The sequence below is a fragment of the Molossus molossus genome, unplaced genomic scaffold (assembly GCF_014108415.1).
Source record: "Molossus molossus isolate mMolMol1 unplaced genomic scaffold, mMolMol1.p scaffold_m16_p_6, whole genome shotgun sequence".
Lineage (NCBI taxonomy): Eukaryota > Metazoa > Chordata > Mammalia > Chiroptera > Molossidae > Molossus > Molossus molossus.
The window spans coordinates 28,568,919-28,594,801 of NW_023425399.1; the positions used below are offsets into that span (position 1 = coordinate 28,568,919).

General features: G+C 44.7%; 1 protein-coding gene and 1 pseudogene across 1 annotated transcript; one reads left to right on the top strand and one right to left on the bottom strand.

The window, feature by feature from the left end:
- Window positions 1-210: 210 nt before the first annotated feature.
- PROKR2 (prokineticin receptor 2) lies at window positions 211-6,216 on the bottom strand. The gene is made up of 2 exons (XM_036245479.1): window positions 5,753-6,216; window positions 211-1,241 (listed from the first exon to the last, which is right to left on the bottom strand). Exons 1-2 carry the CDS (start codon window positions 6,208-6,210, stop codon window positions 545-547), a joined length of 1,155 nt encoding a protein of 384 aa, XP_036101372.1. The 5' UTR covers window positions 6,211-6,216; the 3' UTR covers window positions 211-544.
- A 12,072-nt stretch (window positions 6,217-18,288) lies between these two features.
- On the top strand, window positions 18,289-23,583 carry LOC118618511 (annotated as a pseudogene).
- Window positions 23,584-25,883: the final 2,300 nt, after the last annotated feature.

The following is a 25,883-nucleotide window of genomic DNA, read 5'->3' on the forward strand; positions in this document are numbered from 1 at the left end:
CTGACAAACTTATTTTTTACATTTCCATCCAGTCTAAGTGCCTTATTTTATTGATATTCCTGCACTGATGAGATACAGAATGAAGGAAGATGGAGAGTGAGTCCAGATAACTGTTTGTGGCCTCTATCTGAGCATCTACATATCCAGATATAGCTTGGTGATTCCAAAAGTCTCTGCCATTTCGTTTTGTTATTTAAATATTTTTTGCACACAGTAGGTGATCAATAAATGTCAGCTCCTGTTGTCCTGTCCAATCTCCTTGGTGTGGCTAGCATACAGTTAGTTGTTCAATCAATGTCAGTTCCTGTTACTTCTGTCTAGTCTTATTGGTTGTGCATACAGTAGGTGCTGAGCAGATATCAGTAAAGGTCAGCGGTTGAGGTTTGTGTATGGTCTTGTTGCATGCTATGACTGAGAAGCATCCAGCAACTTGAGGGCAGAGAGGCATGAACACAATTGCCCTTGCCGCATGCAGCCTGTGAACTTGGCAATTGGTAAATTTTTCTCTACTGGCTTTTGGTTTCAATTGTGAAACACGAGAGGGTCACTTCAGCCTGATACAGTCCACCTCTTCCGTGGCCGGCATGCCGCTGGTTTTGAGGTCAAGTTCGGCGCTGGACTTGCTTCCGTGGTGGGAGGGGCGCCAGTGGAGCCACATCATCTTCTTGAAGTACTTCATGGTGTTGTTCTTGACGGTCACGAAGCACACGGTGTTGATCATGCTGTTGCTCATAGCGATGCACTCGACGACGTAGAAGGCCGTGAGGTAGTGCTTCTCCTTAACAAACACATTAGGGTAAAAGTCACGCACGATGGTGAAGCCGTAGAAGGGCGCCCAGCACAGCACGTAGGCGGTGAGGATACACATGAGCACCAGGACGGTCTTCCGGCGGCAGCGCAGCCGCTTCCGGATCTGCTCCGTCTGGAAACCAGGGACGGCCTTGAACCAGAGTTCCTGGGAGATCCTGGCATAGCACAGGGTCATGGCGACCACCGGGCCCACGAACTCGATACAGAAGATGAAAAGGAAGTAGGACCTGTAGTAGAGCCGCTGGTCCACTGGCCAGATCTGGCCACAGAAGATCTTTTCCTGGTTTTTGACGATAAAGAGGACCGTTTCTGTTGCAAAGTAGGCAGATGGGATGGCCACGAGAATGGACACCATCCAGACCAAAGCGATCAGTAAAGAGGCCGTTTGATACTTCATCCGCGGTTTCAAGGGGTGAACGATAGCGAGATACCTGGTAGGATAGGGAAGCCATCAATAATAATATGTACTTGAAAACATTATTCGTTTCTAACTAACCCCAAACACACACAAAAGCAGACAGTGTGTCACAATGAGTCCCCATGCTCCTATTTATCCAGCTGCAACAACCTTTGTCTTATTTTAGCAACATCATTTGGCATTTGGAGGAGTGGGGTGGTTACCAGGAAACAGCATAGGACTTGGGTCAAACAGGTGGAATAAATCCCAGCTTTTCCCCTGGCTGGCTTTGCGGTCTGGAGTGAATCACTCGGTCTCTCTGAACTATGTTTCCTCAATAGCAACATGGTATAAAATGACACCTACCTTGCAGGGCTGCTGTGAATATTAAATTGAATAATGTTTGCAAAATGCTTGGCAAGTTGTAGGTGTTCAATAAGTACATGTGGCCTATTATTATTATAAGTCCTATAGTTATCACTTTGGCTTTCAGTCTTGCCATTTTGCTCTAGAACACAATACTTTGAAAACTTTTCATTAAAAATATCTCATAGCTTAGAGAGGTGAGGGCCTTTCTCAAGGCAGTGGACTAGGGCTTTCTGCTACCCCCCCACACCCCACCCATGCACCTCCCCATATCATCCTGCATTACAGAGCAGGGGTGGGCTTGGGGTGGAATCTAAGGAATCTGAGAAGTAAATGACTTGCCCAAGCTCACTTGGTGCCGGGACCAGAGTCCAGACTCCTGATACAAAGCTTTTACACCCATCTCCTTGGGATTTCTCAAGCTCAGATGAGAAGGTGGGAGGGACCGTAAAGCAAGGTCTTTGTTACCATCTCTCTCCTTGGATGTATTTCTTGAGGTCAATACTCTCCTTTAAGGATGTCTATGACTTGAAATAGCATCTTTTCCAGGCCCTCTACACACAAAGCTTGTATTTTTTCTGGGTGTGGCATCCAGAAATGGCAGTATGTAGCCCTTCTGATAGTTATACCTAGTAGGACAGGCATATTTACCACAGGATAAACTGAAGTGCACAGGGAGACCTGTGCTTCTCCCACCCTGCCTGTGTCAGGGTTTGCAGGTTAATCTAATTCTGAGTATGTAGTGGTCTCCACACCCACAGATAAAAGCCCCATTATCCAACATCAGCGTCTTCACAACAAAAGTGAGTTTGGCAATCCATCTTATGTTTTGCCTTATTTTTCAGTTGCTTTAAAACCCGAGTGAGAAAGAGGGGTGCTATTTATTAGGCTCCTGTATTGTAAGGCCTGAAATTTCATGTGCTGCTTGAAAATCTTTGAGCCTTACAGGGCCCCAAAGTCCTGAGTTTCCTGTTCTTTCCAGATACACACTTCCATCCAGCAGGAAAGGCTTCCTGTTCTGCTAGTTCCTCTATCCACCGAACCAGTTGCACTCCCAATCCTCAACCTAATGGCTTTCACCACTTGGCCAGTTGGCAAAACTGTTCGAAGAAGCCAATCACATTTTCACATGGGAATCAAGTGTCACCACATCCTCTTGTCACTATAAAGCCCGCTGCCCACAGCCTCTGCTGGTTCATTCTAATCTGAATGCAACTCCCACATGACCCTGCCTGGTGTGCAGTGTCCTCTTTCCCTGGGCCGTTACTATATGAAATAAATTAATTGCTATTGCTCTTATCTGTCCAGTGTCAGGTGTTGTGTGTTCAGCCATCTTGCACTAGTTAGAGTGGGAGAATCCTGCCTTCATTAATGGGTGAGTAGGAGTTGACCAGGATAGCATACCTGAATATCAACATCTTCTTCATGAAGCATTCCTAGATTATATCACTAACATAATGATCACATCTTCCTCCAAGTTACTCTTACTTGCCACTTGACTATTCTAGTTTTGTGGGAAGAAAAGCTCCCTGAGGTCAAGGTCTGTATTTCCTACTACTTTATGTTTCCATTACATAGGTTGGGAACATACTGCAGGACCAGCAATCGGTTGTGATTTACCATGTGGTAGCAGATGCTGTTGGTGTCCCTCTCATATCCCTTTGCTCTAGTCTCTTCTATGTACACCTGTACACTTCCACTGGCTAATACCTGCATTTCTTCATATGAAGGTCTTCTCTGGCTTCCAGAGTCTTCTAGGCTACCTGAATGGCATTTTCAGAGTAGCCCTCACTAATGACTTTTGAGAGTTGGCATATAAATTCCCCAGCTCCCTTCCACCTGCCATTCCTGGGAGAATTCTGAGGTGATCTACAGTGACTCCAAAAGTTCCTCAGCTGGAATAAGCATCTGGTGCTCATAATGAAACCTTGTTCAATAGCATAGCCTATATTGACTGCCTTTCCATGCCTGCCTCACTTTCTGTCTCCCTAGAGGTGCTTCCTGGGTGCTACCTGCACATGAATCCTTGTCTCAGAGTCTATTTTGGGAGTATACCAACTAAGTCAGAAAGATAGAAGACATGGTTATTGCACTTAAAATACAATGCTTTTTGCAAGACATACAGAAAGGTGTCTCTATACACAGTATGAGATTGCAAAGACAAACTGATTTAAACAGATTTAACAGATTTAAAGGCTCTGGAATGTTAGACTCTGGATTTAGTATGTATTCTGTTAGGTATGGAAACTTTGGAGGTTTGTAAGCAATAAAATACTTTTAGGAGGACTCATCAGTGATGATATTCTGATGCTTAATATGGATGAGTATGAATTTCAGGGGATAGTCAGGAGGGTGGTGAAGAGACAGGTTATGATGGTCTAACTGTGGCTTACTAAGAGATGAGGTTGGAGAGACAGTTGCCTAGACTTGGTGTAGGGTTGAACACAAAGGATGGGTGGTTGGGTGGGGGTGGGACATGAAGAAAGGCAAAAAATTTGGTAATTTTCTCTGCTTGGGTGACTGGGAGAATGGTGGAACTGCTGATGGAGCTGGAAGCTGACTGGGGCAGAGCTGGTTTGGGGTGGAAAAAAACCTACTCTTTGTGTTGTAACAGGATGGTTGCTTCTTAAGAAACTCCTGTTACATTAAAATAAAAACAAAAACAAACCTACAGCCCTGGCCAGTTTGGCTCAGCAGTTAGTGTCGGCCTGTGGACTGAAGGGTCATGGGTCCCATTCTGGGTAAAGGACACAGGTTTGATCCCTGGCCCCCCATTGAGGTAGTGCAGGAAGCAACCAATTGGTGTCCCCCTCCCCCTTACCCTTCCACTCTAACTAAAAATCAATGGGAAAATATCCTCCATGAGGATTAACAAACAAACAAAAAACCCTTCATTATATAGACAAAAAGATTTTAGTGGGACAAAGGGGATGTGGACAGTAATTATTCTCATTTGAGTGAACATCAGAATCTGTCAGGGGATTAAATACAAATGCAGATTCATGAGACCTCACCTAGGAATTCCCATTCAGCAGGGCTGGGGTGGGGCCCAAGAATCTGACCAGTATCACTGTGTTAAATGACAGCCTGGGGAATTTTGCAGTTGGCTGATGGGTACATTTCATAAACACTGGATTCAGGGCTGGTGACCTCAGAACTGCAATAACAAAATTGGTTTTCCTGCAAAGATTTTGTTATAAAAAGGAATATGTCTCTTATGTATGTATATTTTATTATCATAAATAATCACTGGTTGATAAAAAGGACAACAAGCCTAAATAGCACCGCGAAGTAGGGAAAAGTAAAAGGGTTGAAAGGAGACAAAAAGGAAAAAAAGATGAGTAAAAAATACATTATCAAGATGAGGCTCAGCTCACAATGGTGGACCAAGAGGACATGACACCAACACCAATTGCTCCCCTCAAACAGAGCCGCTGCTGGCAGACAGTGTTCACATAAATAAAACGTGTCAGATTTATCATAAGCTGCTATTAGAAGTTTTACTTTATAAACCTATAGCAGAGCAAAGACTTCCAGAAAATTGAATGCAGATGTATGCAAATGAGCATATGAATGCATACAAAAAGCAAAGGGAGCTTGTTCATCTTTCTTTTCTGCAAACAAGCCTTGTTGCCTGATTTCAAAGTCAGCTGTATAAAAACATCACCAGAACCAAGAGTACACCCTGTATAATTCCATTTTTGTGAAGTTGAAGGACAGGGTTGTGTGTGGTGGGAGGACTGCCAGAGGGGCACCAGGAAGTTTTCTAGGTGATGAAAATGTTCTATATCTTGATCTGGGTAGTGGTTACAGAAAAACTGGGTACAATCATTTTCCCTGGAGGCTGCCCTGGTTAAGTCTCACGTGGTTTGTAAGTAGTAAGCTGCCTAAACTTTCTGCTTTTGCTTTTGTGTTTGGTGCCACTCATGGTCATGTAACATGCCTATATTTGAAGCAGAGGTAGTATCTGGGGGCATGGCACAGAGCTGGGGGGCTCAAAAGCCTCACTCTTGCTCACATTTGAGAATATGAGCCACAACTGGAGAAGCCAGGTCTCATCTTGCCCAGTGATAGATCTGCAAGCATTCACTTCTGAAGCAATGCAAACAGTCAGAGCTGAAGTGAGGAAAGGGGCGGCCTGGCCCAGCCCCCATCTTTACCCCTGCCCAACATCCTCACCTGTCGATAGCGATGGCCAGCAGAGCATTGGTGGAGACGTAGAGGGACACAGTACGCAGGTAGTTGACAGAGGCGCAGAGCACGTGGCCATGCTCCCAGGAGAGCTGGCGCACCACATAGTAGTCCATCTCAAAGGGGCAGCAGACAATGGCCACCAGGAAGTCAGAGATGGCCAGATTAGCAATGAGCAGATTGGTGAGGTTGCGTAGCTTCTTATATCGGGCAAGAGCAGCAATAAAGACAAAGTTACCAATGCCGCAAACCAGCATGATGCCTGCCAGTGCCACACCGATGACGATCTTGGCTGTGAAGAAGGTCCGAGTCTTGGTCAAGTCCTCATCCTCATCCAGAGGGAGGTCGTAATCACCATAACTGAAGTTGAAAGGGAGGGAAGAGGCATGGTCTTGGTGTGGATTGAAGTTGGGCGCAAAAGTAGTGTTTCCACTCTGGGTGGCCATGGTGAAGCTTGTAGGTGGAGTGGTGGGTGGAAGTCTTAGGGTCTGAGTACTCTGAGCTCAGGGTCCAGACCTTCTGCTCTCACGAGGTCAGTGAGACTAGCACCCTGCCCACATCTTGGGGGATAGTCAACATGCCATCTGGATCCTGGAAGGAGACACAACCAGTGGACAACATGCAGGAGAACACCTGGTAGCATTCCTACAGAGTCCCCCAGGTATAGGCCAACTAGACTCAGTGCCTACCCACAGTCAGAACTACCCAGGGTACAGGGGACAGGAGACACAAGATCTAGAAATTGGGAAATCCTCCACTGGCTGTTGAGCTATTGGGAGGGAATGGGCATAGGATGGACTGGATTCTCCAAAGATACCTAAGAAGAACATGTATATTTGCCTTTTTTACCAGGGGAAAGTACCACTTTGACTGCCCAGACATCACTCCCTCCGTCTCCGGGACCCTTCACAGGGGTCTTTTGGAAGTTTTCCAAGGCTGCTCCAGGCAGCGAGCTCAGGTATCTATGACAGTCACAATTTCATGCCATCTGGACAATGAAGCTAAAGGACTGGGATACATCAGGGTCTTTCCTCCAAAGCAGGGTACTGCTCTCTCTGTCCTGGCCAAACCACAGACTTGGAAATTACCAAATCCATCTTCACATGGACAGGCTGAGTCATTTCGGGGCAGTGATTTATGCTCTCTGCATGCCAATCTTCCTGTAAACCAAACTCCTGGGCCCAGCCCAGGCACATAGTGGGGGCTGGATAGAAATCTGTGGAATGAATGAATGAAGATCCCAACCAGAATTCCGCAGGTGGAGGGGGATGTGGATGGGAGGGCATTCTTCAACTGCTACCCTACATTCTGAGAACCAGCTTTAGAAAGAAATCCTTTGTCTGCTTCCCTTCTCCCCCTTGTCTCCTTCACCAGGCCCCCAGTTCCCCTCCCAGAATCAGCCCTGACCTGGAAGCACCATGCATGACCTGTCACCAAGGTCTGTATCCTCTGAAAGTGGTAGCTGCTCCAGCGGGGGCCTCACTGAAAACAGCCCCCCTGGGGGCAGGGGCTTGTCAGCAAGGACTTGGGAAGGCCTGAGGACAGAATTGTCCTTTATGTCCTCAAGAGGCCCACAGGAAAGAAAATAAAATCTCTGAAGTACTGAGCCTTCAGGAGGTAGGTTCCCATTGGGTTCAAGGCTTCCAAGGGGTCAGAAAAAGAACTCTGGAGCCCCAACAAACAGAAGGGGGTCCCCCAGCGGTCCAGCTGGGAACCGCCTGCACTCCTCCCCTTAGCACACCTGGAAACGACTCCACGTGTGGGGGCTGCAGGATGCTAGTAGCAAAACGTGGACCAACTGGACAGGAGGTATGATCCGGCCCTGTGAGAGGAAGGGGAGGGCGAGGAGCAGGAGCTGCCCCGGAGGGTAGGGACGGAGGCTGGCTGGAACACTACCTCAGCCAGGGTAAAACCTTCCCAGAGGTGAAGTCCAAGGCCCAGCGGGGGTCCGCAGCCTGGCTGTCCTCCCTCCTGGTCGCCTCGGGTACTCAATGGGAGGCCCATGACTGCAGACGTGCTCAGCCCGAGACGGAGAAGCAGGACTCGTGTCCTCTTGGCTACTACGCTCCCGGGCTCTCGAGTCCCAGGACACCAGAGAAGAGGGCGTACACCCGGACTGGACAGATCCCGGCCCCGTTTCCACAGGATGCACTCCTTGCCCTCTCTTCTCCCCAGATTAACTACCCAGAAAGGCCTCGCGGTCCTCAGGGGCGCCACCTTGGCAGAGGGAAGAATCAAGTCAGAAATTCGGATTCGAAAAGCAAAGCGTGCGGGGACCTCAGGGTGGGAAGAAAACTGGGAATGGGGGTAGATATGGTGAGCAGAAATTTCCTCCCAAACGCTCCCCACTTTCTGTTCTCCTTTCAAGAAAGTACACCCTTCTCCAAGCAGCTTTTTACAATTTGGCGATCGCCGGCTGGCTTCCTTCACCCGCGCCCACACTCCCGAGTCTCGGTTTACCATCCTCTGCCCGGTCTTAGCAGGTCGGTGGGTTGGGACACTCTTCCCGCACCAACTCCTCTACTTTGAGCCATCCCGTGCGCATCCCCAGAGAGGTGGGAGGCACAGCAGCCCCGATCCCTCCGAGAAGAAGTGGGCTTCGGCGTCTCCAGCCCGGGCGCCGTCCCCGACCCTATCAACGGAGCCTTGGACCGCGCTGCCCTCAGCACTTACCGGCCTCGGCGCCTCCTTCCAGCGCGCTCAGTGGCCGGTCCCTTCGGTTCCCGCTCTGGGGACCTGGACTTGCACTTGCAAAGGTGCTGCGTTGGGGTGTCCCTCTCTCTTAATTGCCCCAGCGCGCTTCCCGGGAGCGTGGAGGTCTCCGCCTTCCAGTAGGATTGGGCGCTCGGCCTCCGCAGCTCTTTCAGTCGCAGACCCAGCCAGATGCGCCCCGCCCGGCGTTCAACTCCGCCCCGGCCCCCGCCCGCTCCCGCGCCGAGGCGGAAGGGCGCTGGGCTCCCGCACCTGGCGCCTCCAGGGAGCGGGCGCGCAGAGCTCGGGCCGCCGTGGAGGGCTTTCCCAGTCCGCGGTGTGGATCTCTTGCAGGGGTTTCTGCGTCTTCGCACCCCGGTGTCAAGGGGACCGCAGTAGCAGGATTTAGCGGATGAGATTTGGAGCATCCTGCAAGGCATTCTGCACCCCACTCGGCGCCGCACTGGGAGTGGCCTGTGCAGGAGTTGAGCGTCAGGTGGCCAGGAGAAGGCCAGTGCCAGAGTCAGCTCCCGCCACAAGGTGACTTCTTCAGGAGGAGCCCGGGGTGCTGGGAAGACTCCTATGAACGCAAATAGAGCTTTGTGGGGTGGTGGAGGAGGAGGAGGCCCCCTCCAAGGAAGCTGAGGGTCCGGGGCAGAGTGCCCTGCTCAAAGCTCTGACCCTGAACTTCTCACCAAAACCCTGTGATGCCCACAACTGCCAGATTCCTCGGCCATTCAAAGACCATCCCAGCTGGACTTGTGCCTCTCTGTTGGGAGACTCCGGAGCCCTTCACTTTGCTTCCAATAGGCTTTGGTTTTAGGCAATTTTCATGACATTTCTAGTCCCAGATTTCCCTACACGTTGAGTGAGGGGATTAAACTCTAATACTTGGAATCACCGGTAGCTGGAAAGCGCAGAGAAACTCTGGGTGTTCAGAACTGGAACTGGGAGCTGTGGCAGGAGACCCAGCCCCGCTGGTCAAATCCCAGCCAACCATTGCCAGCTTGGCATATGGACTCTGCTGTGTCAGATCCTCCCATTTTTCCAGAATCTGGAATCTCAGCACTTTATATGCTGTGGGATTAATTTAAAACAAAACAACAAGACTTGTGCTGGCCAAAGACAGCATATCTCAGAATGAATACAGTCCACTGGGATGCCAACTTAAAATTCCTGAAACCCTTTGGGTGGTGACATTCTGTGACTGCCTTTCCCATCTTATGTGGAATTAACCTCAAACACTTTTTCTCCCCTTTAACCCCCCCCCAGCTTTATTTATTAAAAAATTTAAAAAATCTTTATTGAATTTAGAGAGAGAGGAAGGGAGAGGGAGAGAGAGAGAGAGATAGAAACATCGATTGACTGCTTCTTGCATGCCCCCCACTGGGGATTTGGTCCACAACCTGGGCATGTGCTCTGACTGGGAATCGAACCGGCGACCTCTTGGTGCATAGATCAATGCTCAACCACTGAGCCACGCTGGCCGGGCTCCCTAGCTTTATTGAGATAAAATTGACATATAGCATCATGTAAGTTTAAGACATACAACTCGATGACATGATACACATATATATTGTGAAATGATTACCACAATAAGGTCAGTGAGCACATCCATCACCAAGCATAAATTATAATTTGTGTTTGTGTGTGTAGTGTGAACTTTTAAGCTCTGATCTCTCAGCAACTTTCAAGTATACAATACAGTATTGTTAACCATAATCATGATGCTATACATTAACCAGAATTTAATTTATCTTGTGAATAAGTGAAGTGTGTGGCCTTTGACCAACATCTCTCCATTTCTTTCATGCCCTCCTCCCACCCCCACTCCCTGGCAACCACCATTCTACTTTTTTGGTTCTATGTGTTTGGCTTTTTTTAAAGCTCTTACGTATAAGTGAGATTGTACAGTATTTGTTTTTTTCTATCTGACTTATTTTATTCACCAAAATACCCTTGTTTCGTCCATGTTGTCTCAAATGGCAGGATATCCTTTTTTATGGTTGAATAATATTCCATTTTGCATATGTTTGTGTGTGTATGACATTTCAGACACTATTGTGTACCATCCACACTTAGGTTGTCTCCGTGTCTTGGCTATTGTGAATAATGCTGCAATAAACAGGGGGTGCAGACATCTCTTCAAGATAATTATTTCACTTCCTTCAGATATATACACAAAAGTAGGGTGGCTGCTTCATATGGTAATTCTATTATTAGTTTTTTGAGGAACCTCCATACTGTTTCCATAGTGGCTGTACCAATTACAGTCCCATGCACTAGAGTTTTCTTTTCTCCACATCCTCACCAACACTTGTTTCACTTGTCTTTTTGATAATAGACATTCTGACAGGTGTGAGGTGATATTGTGGTCTTGATTTGCATTTCCCTGATGGAGAGACATTTAGCATCTTTCATGTACTTTTTTTTGGCCATTTCTATGTCTTCTTTGGGAAAATGTCTGTTCAGATCCTCTTTCTAAGTGAAAGAAAGCAATGTGAAAAGGCCCCAATCTGTATGGTTCCAACTACATGACATTCTGGAAAGGACAAAACTATGAAGACAGAAAGATGAGGGGTTGCCAGAGATTAAGGGGGAGAATGAATAGGTGGAGCACAGAGGAATTGTAGGGCATTGCAACTACTCTATATGATATAATGGTGGATACATGTCATTTATTATACATTTGTCCAAACCCATAGAATGTACAGCACCAAGAGTGAACACTAGTATAAACTATGAACTTTGAGTGATAATGATGTGCCAATGTAGGTTCATTAATTGTAACAAAAATACTACTCTGGTGAGGGATGTTGAAATGGGGGAGACTATCTGAATGTGGGGGAGGGGACATTAGAAATCTCTTATTTTCCACTCAATTTTGCTATAAACTTAAAATTGCTCTAAAAAATAAAGTCTATAAAAAAAAAGGGTACAAATTTTCCTTGAGCTTGGTTTGTCAATACATAGGAAAACCTTGAAAATTTTACATCCTCTAATGCAGAATTTATATATTTATGAACCTATCCTATAAAAATAATAATTGAAGCAAGTAAAGATTTTACTACAAATATGTTGATTGCAGCATTGTTTATTATAACAAGGAATTGAAATGACCGGAATTTCTCACAAATTCATTAAAATATGATAAAAGTGTCTTTAACCATGTAAATATTAAAAGTTTTGACTCAATAATATATGCACATGATTAAAATATCAAACACACAAAATTATACATTAGGATGATCACTCTCACCTCATCCCTATCTATTTTGTTTCCTTTGTCCCCTTGTATTTGTCTCCTACATATATTTTTCTAATATTTCTTTTGCAAATACAATGATATATCTCATTTATTCCCTTTTAAAAAGTTTTCATATCAAAATATGGAGCACTTCTTCATTTTTCTTTTATAATTGTAGAATGACCCATTGTGTGGATATACTATAGGTTTCAAAAATATGTCTATTGCTAGACATATTGGTTTAAAATTTTCAAAATATGCCTGTTAAATCACAAATTGGATTATTTCCCCCAATTTAGCAAATCTAGTGCTATAACAAAAAATTAATAGTTCTTCAGTGAATAACTGTACATAATATCTTTTTGTATATGTGCAAATGTATTTGAATGACAAATTCCTAAAAGTGGTGTTGCTCAAAACATAAAAACATTTGTAATTTTTGTAGAGACTGCACGTTGAACTTCAGAGTGGTCTGAGCACTCTGACCAGTCCTCACTTTTGCAGAAAGATGTCTTTGGTAGTGGTGACTGCCTGGACTGCACTCGAATCAATACTCAGATGTCTGTTCCAAAATATTCAAAAGCTTAATTTCTCAGGAATGCCATCCTCTCATACCTGCCTTGAGTTCTTTCTTTAAAATTTGTTATGTTTTTATTGATTTTTTTAGTGAGAGAAGAAGGGTGAGAGATAGAAACATCGATGTGAGAGAGAAACATTGATTGGCTGCCCCCTGCATGCCCCCTACTGTGGATCGAGCTGGCAACCTGGGCGCATGCCCTGACTGGGAATCGATCCTGGACCTCTCAGTCCATGGGATGATGCTCAGTCCACTGAGCCACCCCGGCCAGGTCTGCCCTGAGTTCTGAATGCAAGGTGCCATCTCAGTCAAGCAAAGAATGGTAAGGAGGGGCACTGTTCTTGAGAACACAACCCCAAGTTATTTCTTTGTGGTTTGTGTGTTTCTCCTGGAGTAATTAATAATCAAATTTAAAATGTACCCTTATTATTGACTGTAGACACACTGTTAGGTAAACTCTTTAATTACTTTAAAATTAAATGTAATTAAGCTCTATCAATTATAGTTGGAAAAGGTGGAGCATAATTAATGGTTCAAGGTGCACTGGCCCTGGCCCCTCTCTTTCATTCAATCCACCTGGCTTCCACGGGGTTCTGGAAGGAGTGGCTCTGTAAGACACACTGGCTGGCTCACCTGACCAGGCAGGGTATTTTTTCTTCTCTGGTTTCCACGTGCCTCCAGGGCATGACAGGAAGATGCCGGTCCAGAGGGAGGTGAGGCATTAGGATAGGTGCCTGCCAGCCATACTCCCTGTCTGTTGGGGAAGACACAAGAACACAATAGCTTACGTGAAAGCTAGATTTTTTATCATGAATTTGTGATTATTATTATTATTTTTTTTAATCCTCACTCGAGGACATTTTTCCATTTTTTTTGTTCAGATAGAGTGGGAGGGAGAGAGAGGAAGAGAGAGAGAGAGAAACATCGACGTGAAAGGGACACATCAAGTGGCTGCCACCCGCACAACCAACCAGGGCTGGGGACAAACTGCAACTGAGGTACATGCCCTTAGCGGAAACCAAACCCAGGTCTCTCTGGGCCGCAGGCCAACTCTCTAACCGCTGAGCCAAACTGGCCAGGGCTGTGATTATTTTTAATACTGTTTCAGAAGGTTTTCAGAGTCCTTAGGAGGAGGCAGTTGTAGGGAGAGGGTGGCTTGAGTGAGGAAAGTCCTTGCAAGAAGCAGGTCATCAATGGACTGAAAGCTGAACTTGATAATGGAAAGTTCAGTTAATGAAATCCAGTTGGTGGTAATGGCATTGTTCTCTGAAGGACAGATGATGCCTACACTATAGTTAATAACACTGAATGCTTTCAAATCCAGAGGCACATTGAGTTGAGTTTGGAAAGAAGTTAGTTTTATAGAAAGGTATGTGGGTATAGATTTATGTTGACCTTGTTATTAAACAATGAATGGGTTAACAATGAGATCAAGGAAGAAGTCAAAAGTTACCTGGAAACAAATGAAAATAAACATACAACAATCCAAAAATCTATGGGACACAGCAAAAGCAGTCCTGAGAGGGAAGTTCATAGCATTACAGGTCTACCTTAAGAAGCAACAAAAATCTCAAATAAACAATCTAACCCTAAACCTAAAAGAACTAGTAAAAGAACAACAAAAAAAAGCTCAGAGTAAGTAGAGGGAAGGAAATAATAAAAACCAGAGCAGAAATAAACGACATAGAGACTAAACAAATGATACAAAAGGTCAATGAAACTAAGAGCTGCTTCTTTGCAAAGATGAACAAGATTGACAAACCTTTAACCAGACTCATCAAGAGAAAGAGAGAGAGGGAGGACCTAAAAAAATAAAATTAGAAATGAAAGAGGGGAAGTAACAATCGACACCACAAAAATATAAAGGATTGTAAGAAAATACTAGGAACAACTATATACCAACAAACTGGACCATCTGGAAAAAATTCCTAGAAACATACAATCTTTCAAAACTGAATAAAAAAGAATCAGAAAACCTGATCAGAAAAATCACAACAAATGAAACTGAAGCAGTAATAAAAAAAAAAACTCCCAGCAGACAAAAGTCTTGGACCAGATGGTTTCACAGGTAATTTTAGTAAACATTCAAAGAAGAACTAACACCTATCCCTCTCAAACTATTCCAAAAAATTCAAGAGGACATTAAAATGTCCATACTACCCAAAGCAATCTATAGATTCAATGCAATCTCTATTAAAATACCAATGGCATATTTCACAGATCTAGAACAAATATTCCAAAAATTTATATGAACAACAACAACAACAAAAAAATAGGAGAAAGATCCTGAATAGCCTCAGCAATCTTGAGAAAGAAGAACAAAGTTGGAGGGAGCACAGTACCTGATATCAAACTATACTACAAGGCCATTGTAATCGAAAAAGCCTGATAGTGGCATAGGAACAGGTAAATAGATCAGTGGAACAGAACAGAGAGCCCAGAAATAAAGCCATGCCTTTATGGTCAATTAGTATTTGACAAAGGAGGCAAGACCATACCATAGAGTAAAGACAATAAATCGTGTGGGGAAAATTGGACAGGTGCATGCAAAAAAATATAACTAGACCACTAACTTATACTATACACAAGAATAAACTCAGAATGGATAAAAGACTTAAATGTGACTCATGAAATCATAAACGTCCTAGAAGAAAACATAGGTAGTAAAATCTCAAACATCTCTTGTAACAATATTTTTGCCAATATATTTCCTAGGGCCAGGGAAATAATAAATAATGGGACTACATCAAACTAAAAAGCCTTTTCACAGCAAAATAAACCATTAACAACATGAAAAGGGAACCCAGCGGATGGGAGAACATTTTTCAATGATATATTTGATAAGGGGTTAATTTCCAAAATATATAAAGAACTTATACAATTCAACACCAGGAAGACAAACAACCCAACTTAAAAATGGGCCAAGGACCTGAATAGACACTTCTTCAAGGAAGACATACAAATGATCAATAGACAAAAGAGAAAATGTTCACTGTCACTAATCATCAGAGAGATGCAAATTAAAAACACAATGAAATATCACTTCACACCTTCCAGAATGTCTACCATCAATAAGTCAACAAACAACAAGTGCTGGTGAGGATGTAGAGAAAAGGGAGCCCTACTGCATTGTTGGTGGGAATGCAGATTGGTGCAGCCACCGCAGAAAAAAAGTATGTAGTTTCCTCAAAAAAATAAAAATGGAACTGCCTTTTGACTCGGCAATCCCAATTCTGGGAAAATATCCAAAGAAACCCAAAACGCGAATTCGAAAGAATATATGCACCCCTGTATTCATTGCAGCATTATTTACAATAGCCAAGTTTTGGAAACAGCTCAAGTGCCCACCAGTAGATAAGTGGATAAAAAAGCTGTGTTGCCCTGGCTGGTTTGGCTCAGTGGTAGAGCATCAGCCTGCAGACCAATGAGTCATGGGTTTGATTTCGGCCAAGGGCACGTACCTTGGCTGTGGTTTGTCCCCGTCCCTGGTTGGTGTCGTGTGGGAAGCAACCAATCGATGTGTCCCTCTCACATCGATGTTTCTTTCTCTTTCCCTTTTCCCTCCATCTCTCTCCCTCCCTCCCACTCTGTCTGAAGATAAATTAAAAAATATTCTCCGGCCCTGGCCGGTTTGGCTCAACAATTGAAGCGTCGGCCTGTGGACCAGAGAGTCTCAGTTCAGTTCCCGCTAGGGGAAGATACCAAAAAAAAAAAAAAAAATTCTCAGGTGAGGATTAAAAAAAAATAAAAGCTGTTTTACATTTACACAGTGGAATACTAAGTGGCCATCAAAAAGAAGGAAATCTTACCCTTGTGACAGCATGGATGGACCTGGAGATTTTTATGCTAAGTGAAATAAACCAGTCAGAGAAAGACAAATACCATATAATCTCATTTATATGTGGAATCTAATAAACAGAATAAACTGATGAACAAAATAGAACCAGAGGCATGGATACATGGAACAGACTGACATCTGTCAGAGGGGAAGGGTTTGGGGGACTGGATGAAAGAAGATGAAGGAATTAAGCAAAAAGAAACACACCAAAGAACCCACATATGGAGTGGAGGCGGGCAAAGAGGGGGAAAGAGGGACGGAGAGACTTTGCTTAGGGCAATGGGCACACGACGCAGTGTGCAGAGATGTTTTGTTGAGTTGTACACTTGAAACCTGTACTCCAATAAATTCAATTAAAAAAAAGATTTATGTTGACCCTGAGCTTCGCTGGTGCTTCCTTCTCCAGGTAAACATCCTCTATGGAGGTGCTCACATGCTGTCTCTACCTGAGTTCCAGAAAGGACCCCAAACTCCTCTCTCAGATATGTCACCTGAGGCAGGGTTTGGAAACGTGTGGAACAAATTCACATAATGTAGAAAGTCAAAAGTTAAATTCTTCCTCTGCCCTCTCACAATCCAGCCCATTAGAGGTGAGCCCTGTATCCTGGACTTAATTATACACACTCAAATGCAAACAAGACTAAATTTGGGGATGCTTGGGCACACTATGGGAGGAGGCAGGGGAGGGAGGAAAGCCATTTCACTATGGGTGACATAGGGTTCTGAATTATATAACTAAATATGAAAAGGAATGTAAGGTGAAATAGACAGTCTTAGTTTGGGTTTCCTTACAAGCAGAACTTGAGATAAAGATTTGAGTGGGCTGAGTTTACTGGAAAGGTGATACCAAGAAATAATGTTAGGGGAGTAAGAAAATGAGACTGGAAAGGGAAGGCAGCCATTAAAGGATGTGAAATCATGCAGGTTACCACTTGGGCAGATGGAACTCCATTCCACTGAGAGCTCTGGGCCAGGGGGTGGAACAAGCACCTCAGAGTTCTACCAGCAGAGGGCGTGAGGGAGCTCACAGTTATCTGCTGAGAACTGTCTGAGGGGCATTAATTTCATGTTGTCCTCAGGCAGAGGTGCCCATTCTGTCAGTTGGAAGACATGCACTGAAATAGTGATGATGAGGGGGGGGTGGGGGGGGAGAGAGAGAGAGAGAGAGAGAGAGAACACTAAAAACATTTGCCACATGGGCATTGCTTTGCACAGTTGTACTGGAATTCTTGGCTGGCACTGTTCTTCATGTGTCTCACCCCCAGCCCAGATGGCACAGTATTATTCTAGCTGTTACGGCAGTTCTCAAGTTGGAATGGGTATCAAGATCTTTCTCAAAATACACATGCCTGGGCCCCATGCTGGCAGATTCTTATTCCACATATCAATAAAACTGTCCTGTCTTTTTCAAGTGTTCATTCTTTTATTTATTTATTTATTTATTTATTTGTTTATTTATTTATTTATTTATTTATTTTTCTTATCCTCACCCGAGGACATTTTTTTCCATTTTTTGTTCAGATAGAGTGGGAGGGAGAGAGAGGAAGAGAGAGAGAGAGAGAAACATCGATGTGAAGGGACATATCGAGTGGCTGCCACCCACACAACCAACCAGGGCCGGGGACAAACTGCAACCGAGGCACGCACCCTTAGCAGGAACCGAACCCGGGTCTCTCTGGACCGCAGGCCGACGCTCCAACCGCTGAGCCAAACCGGCCAGGGCTCAAGTGTTCATTCTTTATCAACGTTCCCACAAAGGACAGCACCCAAACGAAGACTACCCTGGTGGAAATCACTGGCTGTGGGAAGGGGACCGCAGTGCACCTACCGCAACACAGCACAGCGTCTTCCTGGCAGAACGGCGTTTCGTTTCCTTACTTGTAATCTCTACTCCCTATTTCTCTGAGTTTGACTACAGTCTATCATCTTTGCATCTACCTCAGATATCAAAGCAGTACTTTCATTGTGCCTAGTGGTAGCTCAGTAGGTTTCTCTAGTTATCCCCCCACCCCTCAAGCTCTTTTAGCCTCTCTTTAAAAACTATTATGAATGAACATGGCAGCCAAGCCAGACTGGCCCTCTGAGAAGTCAATGTTCTGTAACAGAAAGCTGTTCATACTCTTGATACTTTATACACGTGAGAAAAAAATCTCAAAAAAAGATACTGCAACATGTTAACAGTGATTGTCACAGGTGGTAGAATTATGAATGAACTTTTAATTTATCTTTATTTTAAATTGATGCATAGAAGACTCAGATTACTTGTCTGACAAAGAATAGATACATGCAAAACAAAAACAATAAATTGTCCAGATATTTGGTACCATATAAACAACAATGTCTCTTTTTGATACTTTCAATGTTTTTGAAAAGCTACTCGGGGAATGAATTAAGCCACTCAGATAGTTCTGCACAAATGTTTTCTAATAGTCAAACAATTGGTTACAAACCATCTGCTCAAATGGTCAAACAGTGAAAAGGCTTTTCATTCAAGCAGATGGCACTTAACCAATTGTTTGGCTATTAGGAAGCTAAACACACTGGCGAACCATCTTTAGTCAAGAGGCCCCATCAGTAGAGAAATATTAGGGGAACTTATTCTGATTGGGCACAGAACTCAGATGATTCAACTCAAAGTCGCCTGGGGAGCAACTTTTCACAAGGCCTTTGCCTTGCTCAAGCATTATTGGTTGCAACTTGAACCAGTCTATGCTGAGAGGGTAACCTGGAGCACGGAGCCAGGCATTGTCATGGAACCTAAGTCCAAGCTCTTGGGGTCCAAAATCTCAGCTGCAGGGTCACCACAGCAGGGTGTGTCTCCACCCCGTTCTCCTCTCTCCGTGTCTCAGACCAGCACCATCTGACTTCTGAGTTCTAAAGCCCAGGAATCCTACATGTGTAGGAGAGAAAGAGAATTTAACTGACTCAGCTTGGGTTGGGCACCTGCCCAGGTGGCCACTAGCCTACAGAGTGCATTTGTGTAATTTGGAAAAAACATCCTTCCTCCAGAAGAGGCAGCCCTGAATCAGGGCACACACTCACTCCTGTCCTTGTGCAGGGCACAACCCACACGACAGGACACGGCAGCCCCTGTCCACCGCTGGCGCTCAGCTGTGCCTGGGGTGTGAGCAGGCAGAATCACAGAGTCTCCCCCAGGAACAAAAACAGCTCTAGAACTTTCCACCCTGCTTCTTTCAGGCAGATGATGTTACAGTTGGGCAGGAGGGGCTTCGTGCTGGCATAGTCCATGGAGAAACTGTAACTTTTGCTTGTAAGCATAGAAAACCTGATTAAATTAAAGTGGATAAATGTGTTACTCTGGATAGCTAAGGGAAAAAAAAAATAGAGATCACCTGGCCTCAACTTGCATCATCAAGTAACAGTGAAACAGGAGATACATTTTTGAGATTTGTCACTGAAAAACAAATGGTTTGTGAAAGAAAGGAATAGTTCTTCAGGTGTTCATTCTGGAAGGGTTCAGGAGTGCGTCTGTAGGGAGGGAGCCAGCGCGAGCGGGTCTGGAGTCTCCTGGCCCCCAGGGGACCAGGGCACCTGCACAGAGAAAGCCATCAGAGTTTCCCTTTTGAACTCTCTCTGAACCCACTCCCATAAACTGGCTCAGGGTTTTCTGAAATCTGTTTGCAATTGTCAACCTTGTTTCCCTGTTAGACAGAAAAACCCATCTGGTTTTTCTGGGAAAGATGCTGGTCTCTTCTGTGTGTGTTTTTCCTCCCTACTCGCTGCTTTGACAAGATTCCGGCTGTGTCGGGGGTCCCCTGGTTCCCCTTTCTCCCTGAAGAGCGGGCTCTCCTGCTGGGCCATCACTCACACAGGCTCCACTTCTGGTGACATAGAATTTCCAGTTTCCTTTGACCCCCAACTGCCACTAATAGACCTTCCCAGCTCCTCGCCATCCCTTAGACCCGATAGAACTGAGCACACATTTCAAAATGTCACTCCATTGGCCTTTGTGAGATGACAAGGCATTTTCTTCTCTTGTACTTGTAGGTCAACTATTTATAATTGACCTTAGAAAATTCTTTAAGACATTGGAACTGCTCCTAGGGTTTCTGCTTCAGATTTTGCTGCCTATTTTCCGCCCCCAAACAACTCCAACTTCATTCAGTTCAAGGCAATGAATACCAGCTCTGGGCTGGAGGGGGGCATTCTCGGCGGGAAACGAGGATGGGCACACTTACAGCGTGGGCATACTTGGGTTAATGAGCCCTGTCTGGGGCAGGAGGTTTGTGAAGTTTCTGTATCCCTTCCAACCCATCATTCTGGTGTGTTATCTTTTTGTTTGAAGAGTATTGAGTGATACAACATGTTCGTTCAGTGGTGGCTTGGAAGGTTTTAAAGCCTAGGGAGAAAAATAGTTCGGCTCATTCTCGAGGTCTTTGGCTTAGAAAACTGGAGAGGATTTGTAGGAGCCAGATTGTAAAATGTAGACAAATCCCTGAGCAACAAGAGACCCTTATGGGAAAGACATGGTGTACATGCAATGACTTTCTGTGCACACGGCATAGGAGTCCCATGGTTAAGCCATAAGACTGTTAGAATGTAGGGTCCGAGGAACTCAGAATAGTAAGCCAAGAACAGTCTTCAGAAGAGATTTAGAAGTGTTTTCTGCCAGGTAGGCAGAGACAGAAAAGGGGCACCCCAGAGTGAAAAAGGCTATTGGGAAAACAATTACAGATGCAATCCTCTAATTAAACAGCTGGACACCTTCTGGGGTGTTCTGGTAACTTTCCAGAGTTTCAGGAGATGCTCTCGAAGAGAACAATGTAATTAAGCATTATTGGATAATTGTGAAGCTTTGGTGTCAGAGCACTCGTTCCGTATTACTCTCCCTAGAATAGGAATTGTTGGGAGTAGAAGTTGGGGATGAATGAACATGCCTTCTGATGCCTTGTAAAAGGTATCACAGAACAAGTAGTAGTGAGTGTATTCTTTCAGTTACTCAGACTGAAGAATGATTACATCTGTTGATACACTTGGAAACAGGCACATTCAGTGTGTCTGGTTCTCAGGCTTGCTGTACACTGAAATCACCCAAAGGACCTATAAAAAATACTGATACCTGGGGTCTGGTCCCAGGGATTCTGACTTAAGTGGCCTGGGTATTGAGAGTTTTCAAAGCTTCACCAGATTTTCTAATATGCAGGAAAATCTGAGCACTCCAAGGTATTTTCTAGTTACTTTATACATTTTTCTTTTTTTTATCCTCACCCGAGGACGTTTTTCCATATTTTGTTCAAATAGAGTGGGAGGAGGGAGAGAGAGAGAGAGAGAGAGAGAGAGAGAGAGAGAGAGAGAGAGAGAGAGAAACATCGATGTGAAAGGGACACATCGAGTGGTTGCCACTTGCACGACCCAACCAGGACTGGGGACAAACTATAACTGAGGTACGTGCCCTTAGCGGGAACCGAACCTGGGACTTTCTGGACTGCAGGCCGATGCTCTAACCGCTGAGACAAACCTGCCAGGGCTTAAACATTTTTCAACAAATTTACTCTTTGAGGTTGGATTAATTGGCCTCTGTTGAGGCTTAGTGTTTCTACTGAACAGCGTTTTTACATTAACAATACATTTAGAATGTTCCAATGTCTTCTTCAATTACTCATGTCTATCTTATACTAAAATAAGTATGTATGTAGCCCTGGCCAATGTGGCTCGGTTGGATTATCGTCTTGGCATCAAAAGGTCACGGGTTCAATTCTCAGTCAGGGCACATATATAGGTTGCGGATTCAATCCCTGGCCCTGGTTGGGGCACATGTGGGAGGCAACAGATCGATGTTTGTCTCTCTCTTCTTTCCCCTCTCTCTAAAAATCAATAAACATGCCCTTGGGTAGGATTAAAAAAAAAAAGCACCGAATTAAAAAAAAAAAAATGTATGTAGACAAGATATTGATTTTGAGTTCAATTGAATTTAGAATTTGATGAAACCATTTTAAGTTTCTTTTGAGAGCCCTGGTAAAGATTCAGTGTAAATTTTATTTTGAAAAACTTTTAATCTATGAAAGGGGATCTGATTTTTTTTTTTTTTTTTTAAAAAAACAAGGTATAGGGGACCTGCGTGGAGAAATGGCGCTGCCGTCCGAGCACTGTCTTCCGGTTGGCCCCAACAATCACAATCCGTGCCCAGGCTCTGCTGCCCACTCACTGCCTCACCAGGCGTGATGTGGAGAGATTGAAAGCTTCTCTGAGAAACAACAGCATTGTTTGTGGTTGTCATCTACGAACTCATGAACCATGTGGAGACCAAGACACCCATTAAGGAGAATCAGGTCATCCAGTGAATGAATACAATCTTCAGCAAGAAGAACTTTGACTTGTTCTCAGAAACCTTCAGAGTGACCTCTGCTGTCATGTGCCAGTTGTGGTTGTGTCCGAGCGCTCTCCCTCCGACACTCATGAACAGGCGATCCTGCAGGTCATTGATGTTCTGTCCCAGCCTCTGACTCAGGCCACTGTTAAACTAGGACATTCTAAATCCATTGCTTCCAGAGCCACTGTCCTTTAGAAGAATTCTTTCACCCCTGAAGGGAATGTTTTTAACTAAACTTTATGACTGTTAAGTTGTCTAGTGGTTATTATGACTTCTCAAAGTTGAAGGTGACACCCATTATATTGCAAATAGTGTAGAGCTCAGAGTCAAGATCCCCACTGAAGTTAGCATCACAAATGTTGATCTCTTCACTGTGGATGAGGATCAGAGCATTGTCCCCAAACCACATGGGTGACCTACCCAGCCAAGGCCAAGGGCTCATTCATTGCAGGCAGCCAGAACTTTGCTTTGCTCTTCCAGCTGGTAGATGTGAACACTGGTGGTGAGCTCACCCCTCACCAGACATTTGTCTGACTTCATAACCAGAAGACTGGCCAAGAAGTAGTGTGTATTGCTGAGCCAGACAGCAAGAATGTGTACAAGTTTGAACTGGATAGTTCTGAGAGAAAATAGAATTTGACTCTGTGTCTGGCACCTACACTCTCTACTTGAATATTGGAGATGACACTGTGACGAATCCAGCCCTTTGGAATGTGGCTGATGTAGTCATCAAGTTCCTTGAGGAAGATGCTCTATTGACTGTCCTGTTCAAGAACACTTTCACCCCCAAACAGGATTCAGCACCTGTTTGGTGAGCCGGAGAAGAGGCCCCCACAGTGGTGTCCAGTACACTCACTGCCCTGATCCTCTCATTCCTGCTCTTTGATCCATGGATCCAAATTGGTGCCAACGTCTCCAACTTCACTTTTGCTCCTAGTATGGTTATCTTTCACCTGGGACATGCTGCTATACTGGGGCTCATGTATGTCCACTGGACTCAGCTCAACAAGTTCCAGACCTTGAAGTTCCTGGCCAGCTTGGGCAGTGTGACATTTCTGGCTGGCAATCGGATGCTGCCCCAGCAGGCAATCAAAAGAGCAGCACCTTAGTTCCAGAAGAAGGAAGGAAATTCTGAAACCTGAACTCAAAGGCAAGAAGAGGAGTCAAGAACAATTTAGTTTGAAAAGAGGATGAAAAAAAATGTGGTTATACTTTTGCTTGCTTTTCCATTGCCCCCACACAGAGCTGATACCTGTGAGCCCAGATACTCTGTTTCTTTGGTATGATACCCTAGCAGGATGCTGTGAATATTCCTAACTTACTCAGATAAATGTGTTTTGGACAAAAGGGAATAACGGGGTGCTGATGGGGAGACAAGGTATAGTCCATATCTTGAACCAGTTTGTGAGTTGGAGTGATTTCTAAGTGTATCAGTTAGCTTTTTCTGACTAACATTTGTCCCAAAATGTAGTTACTTAAAACAAGAACTATTCATTATTTCTCATGAGTTTATGAGTCGGCTCGTCAGTTCTGCTGATCTTGGCCAGACTTGGCTGAACTCCACTGGGCTTGTTCATGTGTCTGAGGTCAGCTTGTGAGCTGGACGTGGGCTAGTTGGTCTTGGATGGTTTCACTTGTATACGTGCTGGTGTCCCAGCTATAGACGGGGGCCAGAGGAGTGACTGGGCCATGTGGTCTCTCCCTCCACCAGGCTAGCCTGGCCTCAGTCACATGGTAGTCTTAAGGTTCCAAGAGCAGCAGGAGGGCAAGTCCCAACGTGCAAACCAGCACTTTTTTCGTCTCTGCTTGTGTTGTTTGCTACTGTCTCATTGGCCAAAGCAAGTCAGACAGCTAAGCTCAGAGCCCATGTGAGAGGACACTACTAACGGGCATAGATTTGGAGGACCACAGAACAAACAGACTTCATTGCTGCAAGCAATGCACCAGGACGCCTGCCACCTCAACGCCACCGCTCCTTCCAGCGTTCTGGGTGACCTTTTCCTTTAAGTTGAAAATAGAATGGTTCAAACTCTCATCCCATAAACCTTGGGTATTCCATTATTTCTCTTCCCAACAACTCTAAGGATCCTTGTAGTTTGTGTGTGTGTGTGTGAGTGTGTGTGTGTGTGTGTATGTGTGTGTGTAAGGGAAGTGGTGTAGCAGGGGAGCACTTACTTTCCTCCCCAACATTCTTGCTTTTTTTTTTCACAGAATTATCCATGGATCATGGTTTTCACTCCACCTCCAGTAATTGCTCTTCTTTTTTCAGACTTCAGCCTGGAAGTATGAGCCCTCAGACTACTTGTTAATGATCATGGAGGAGAGATAGCTCTACAACACAGTTATCCAGAGGGCAAGGGTCAATCTGAACATTCTCAACCATGGAACAGTCATATCAGGTGAACTCTGATGTGAACTGAGGGGGCAGGACCTCATTTCTGGGGTTGTGCCCCAAATGCATAAGCTGAATATTGTTATGAGGAAGAAAGCCACACAAACACAGGTGAGGTGCATCATGCAAAATAAATGGTTTGGCCACTTCAAAAGGCCAATATCCTGTAAGACAAAAAGTGGCAGAACTATGTAGATGAAAGGAGATTAAAGAGACATGAACATCAAATGCAGCATGTGATCCTAGAATGGATTCTGGATTGAAAAAGAAGCTATAAGGATATTGGTGGGGCAATCTTGGAAATTTTAAATATGGATGCATATTCAATGGTATTAAATTGAGAACTTTCTAAGGTGTGCTAATAGCCGTGTAGGAGGATACTCTTAGAGAAGACAAACAAGCAAATGTGACATGATATTAATGATGGGGTTCTGGGTAAATGGTATATGAATAGTTGTTCTGTTCTTTCAAATTCTAATAGGTTTAAACTTTCAAGATAAAAAAGATTGAAGAAAATGTTTTGGATATTTGCACTAAAACTGAAATGACAAACTTTCATTCTCTATCATGGTCTGAATTTTTTGAGTTTGCTTTGGGGCCAAAAAACAAGAACCAGACCCAAAGCCTCGGAGCTGTTCTTGTACTGCATGCCAGGGAATCGTTGGACTCAAGTCCCTCAGGGGGATGGGGTGGGGAGAGTCCCAGGACCCTTGCCTGTCCTGCCCTGGGGCCTCTCTGCCACGTGCTCACCAGCAGGGCTGAGAGCTCACTTCGGCTTTTGAAATCATTTTAGCTGCAGAAAGTGCCCCACTCCCCCTTCTCCTGCCCTTTCTGGGAGGGTTTCGGTTCCACGCTGCCTTGGCGCTTGGTGTGTTCCCGGGGAAGCCACAGGGAACGGGGAACTGTCATTATCACTCATCAACCCCTCCACTTCCAACATGAATCCTCCTGAATGCAGTTGGGAAATTGGAAATGGATACTGTTCTATGAAATGTTGGCTGTCACCATTGGGATCGACTCCAGGCTCACGTATTCCATGTCAG

Bases quoted from the DNA above. Each gene is read 5' to 3' on its own strand.
- PROKR2 (XM_036245479.1), bottom strand. From the start codon at position 6,210: ATGGCCACCCAGAGTGGAAACACTACTTTTGCGCCCAACTTCAATCCA. The intron at 1,242-5,752 runs GTGAGGATGTTG...CTATCCTACCAG, and splicing joins CTGGCCATCGCTATCGACAG to GTATCTCGCTATCGTTCACC.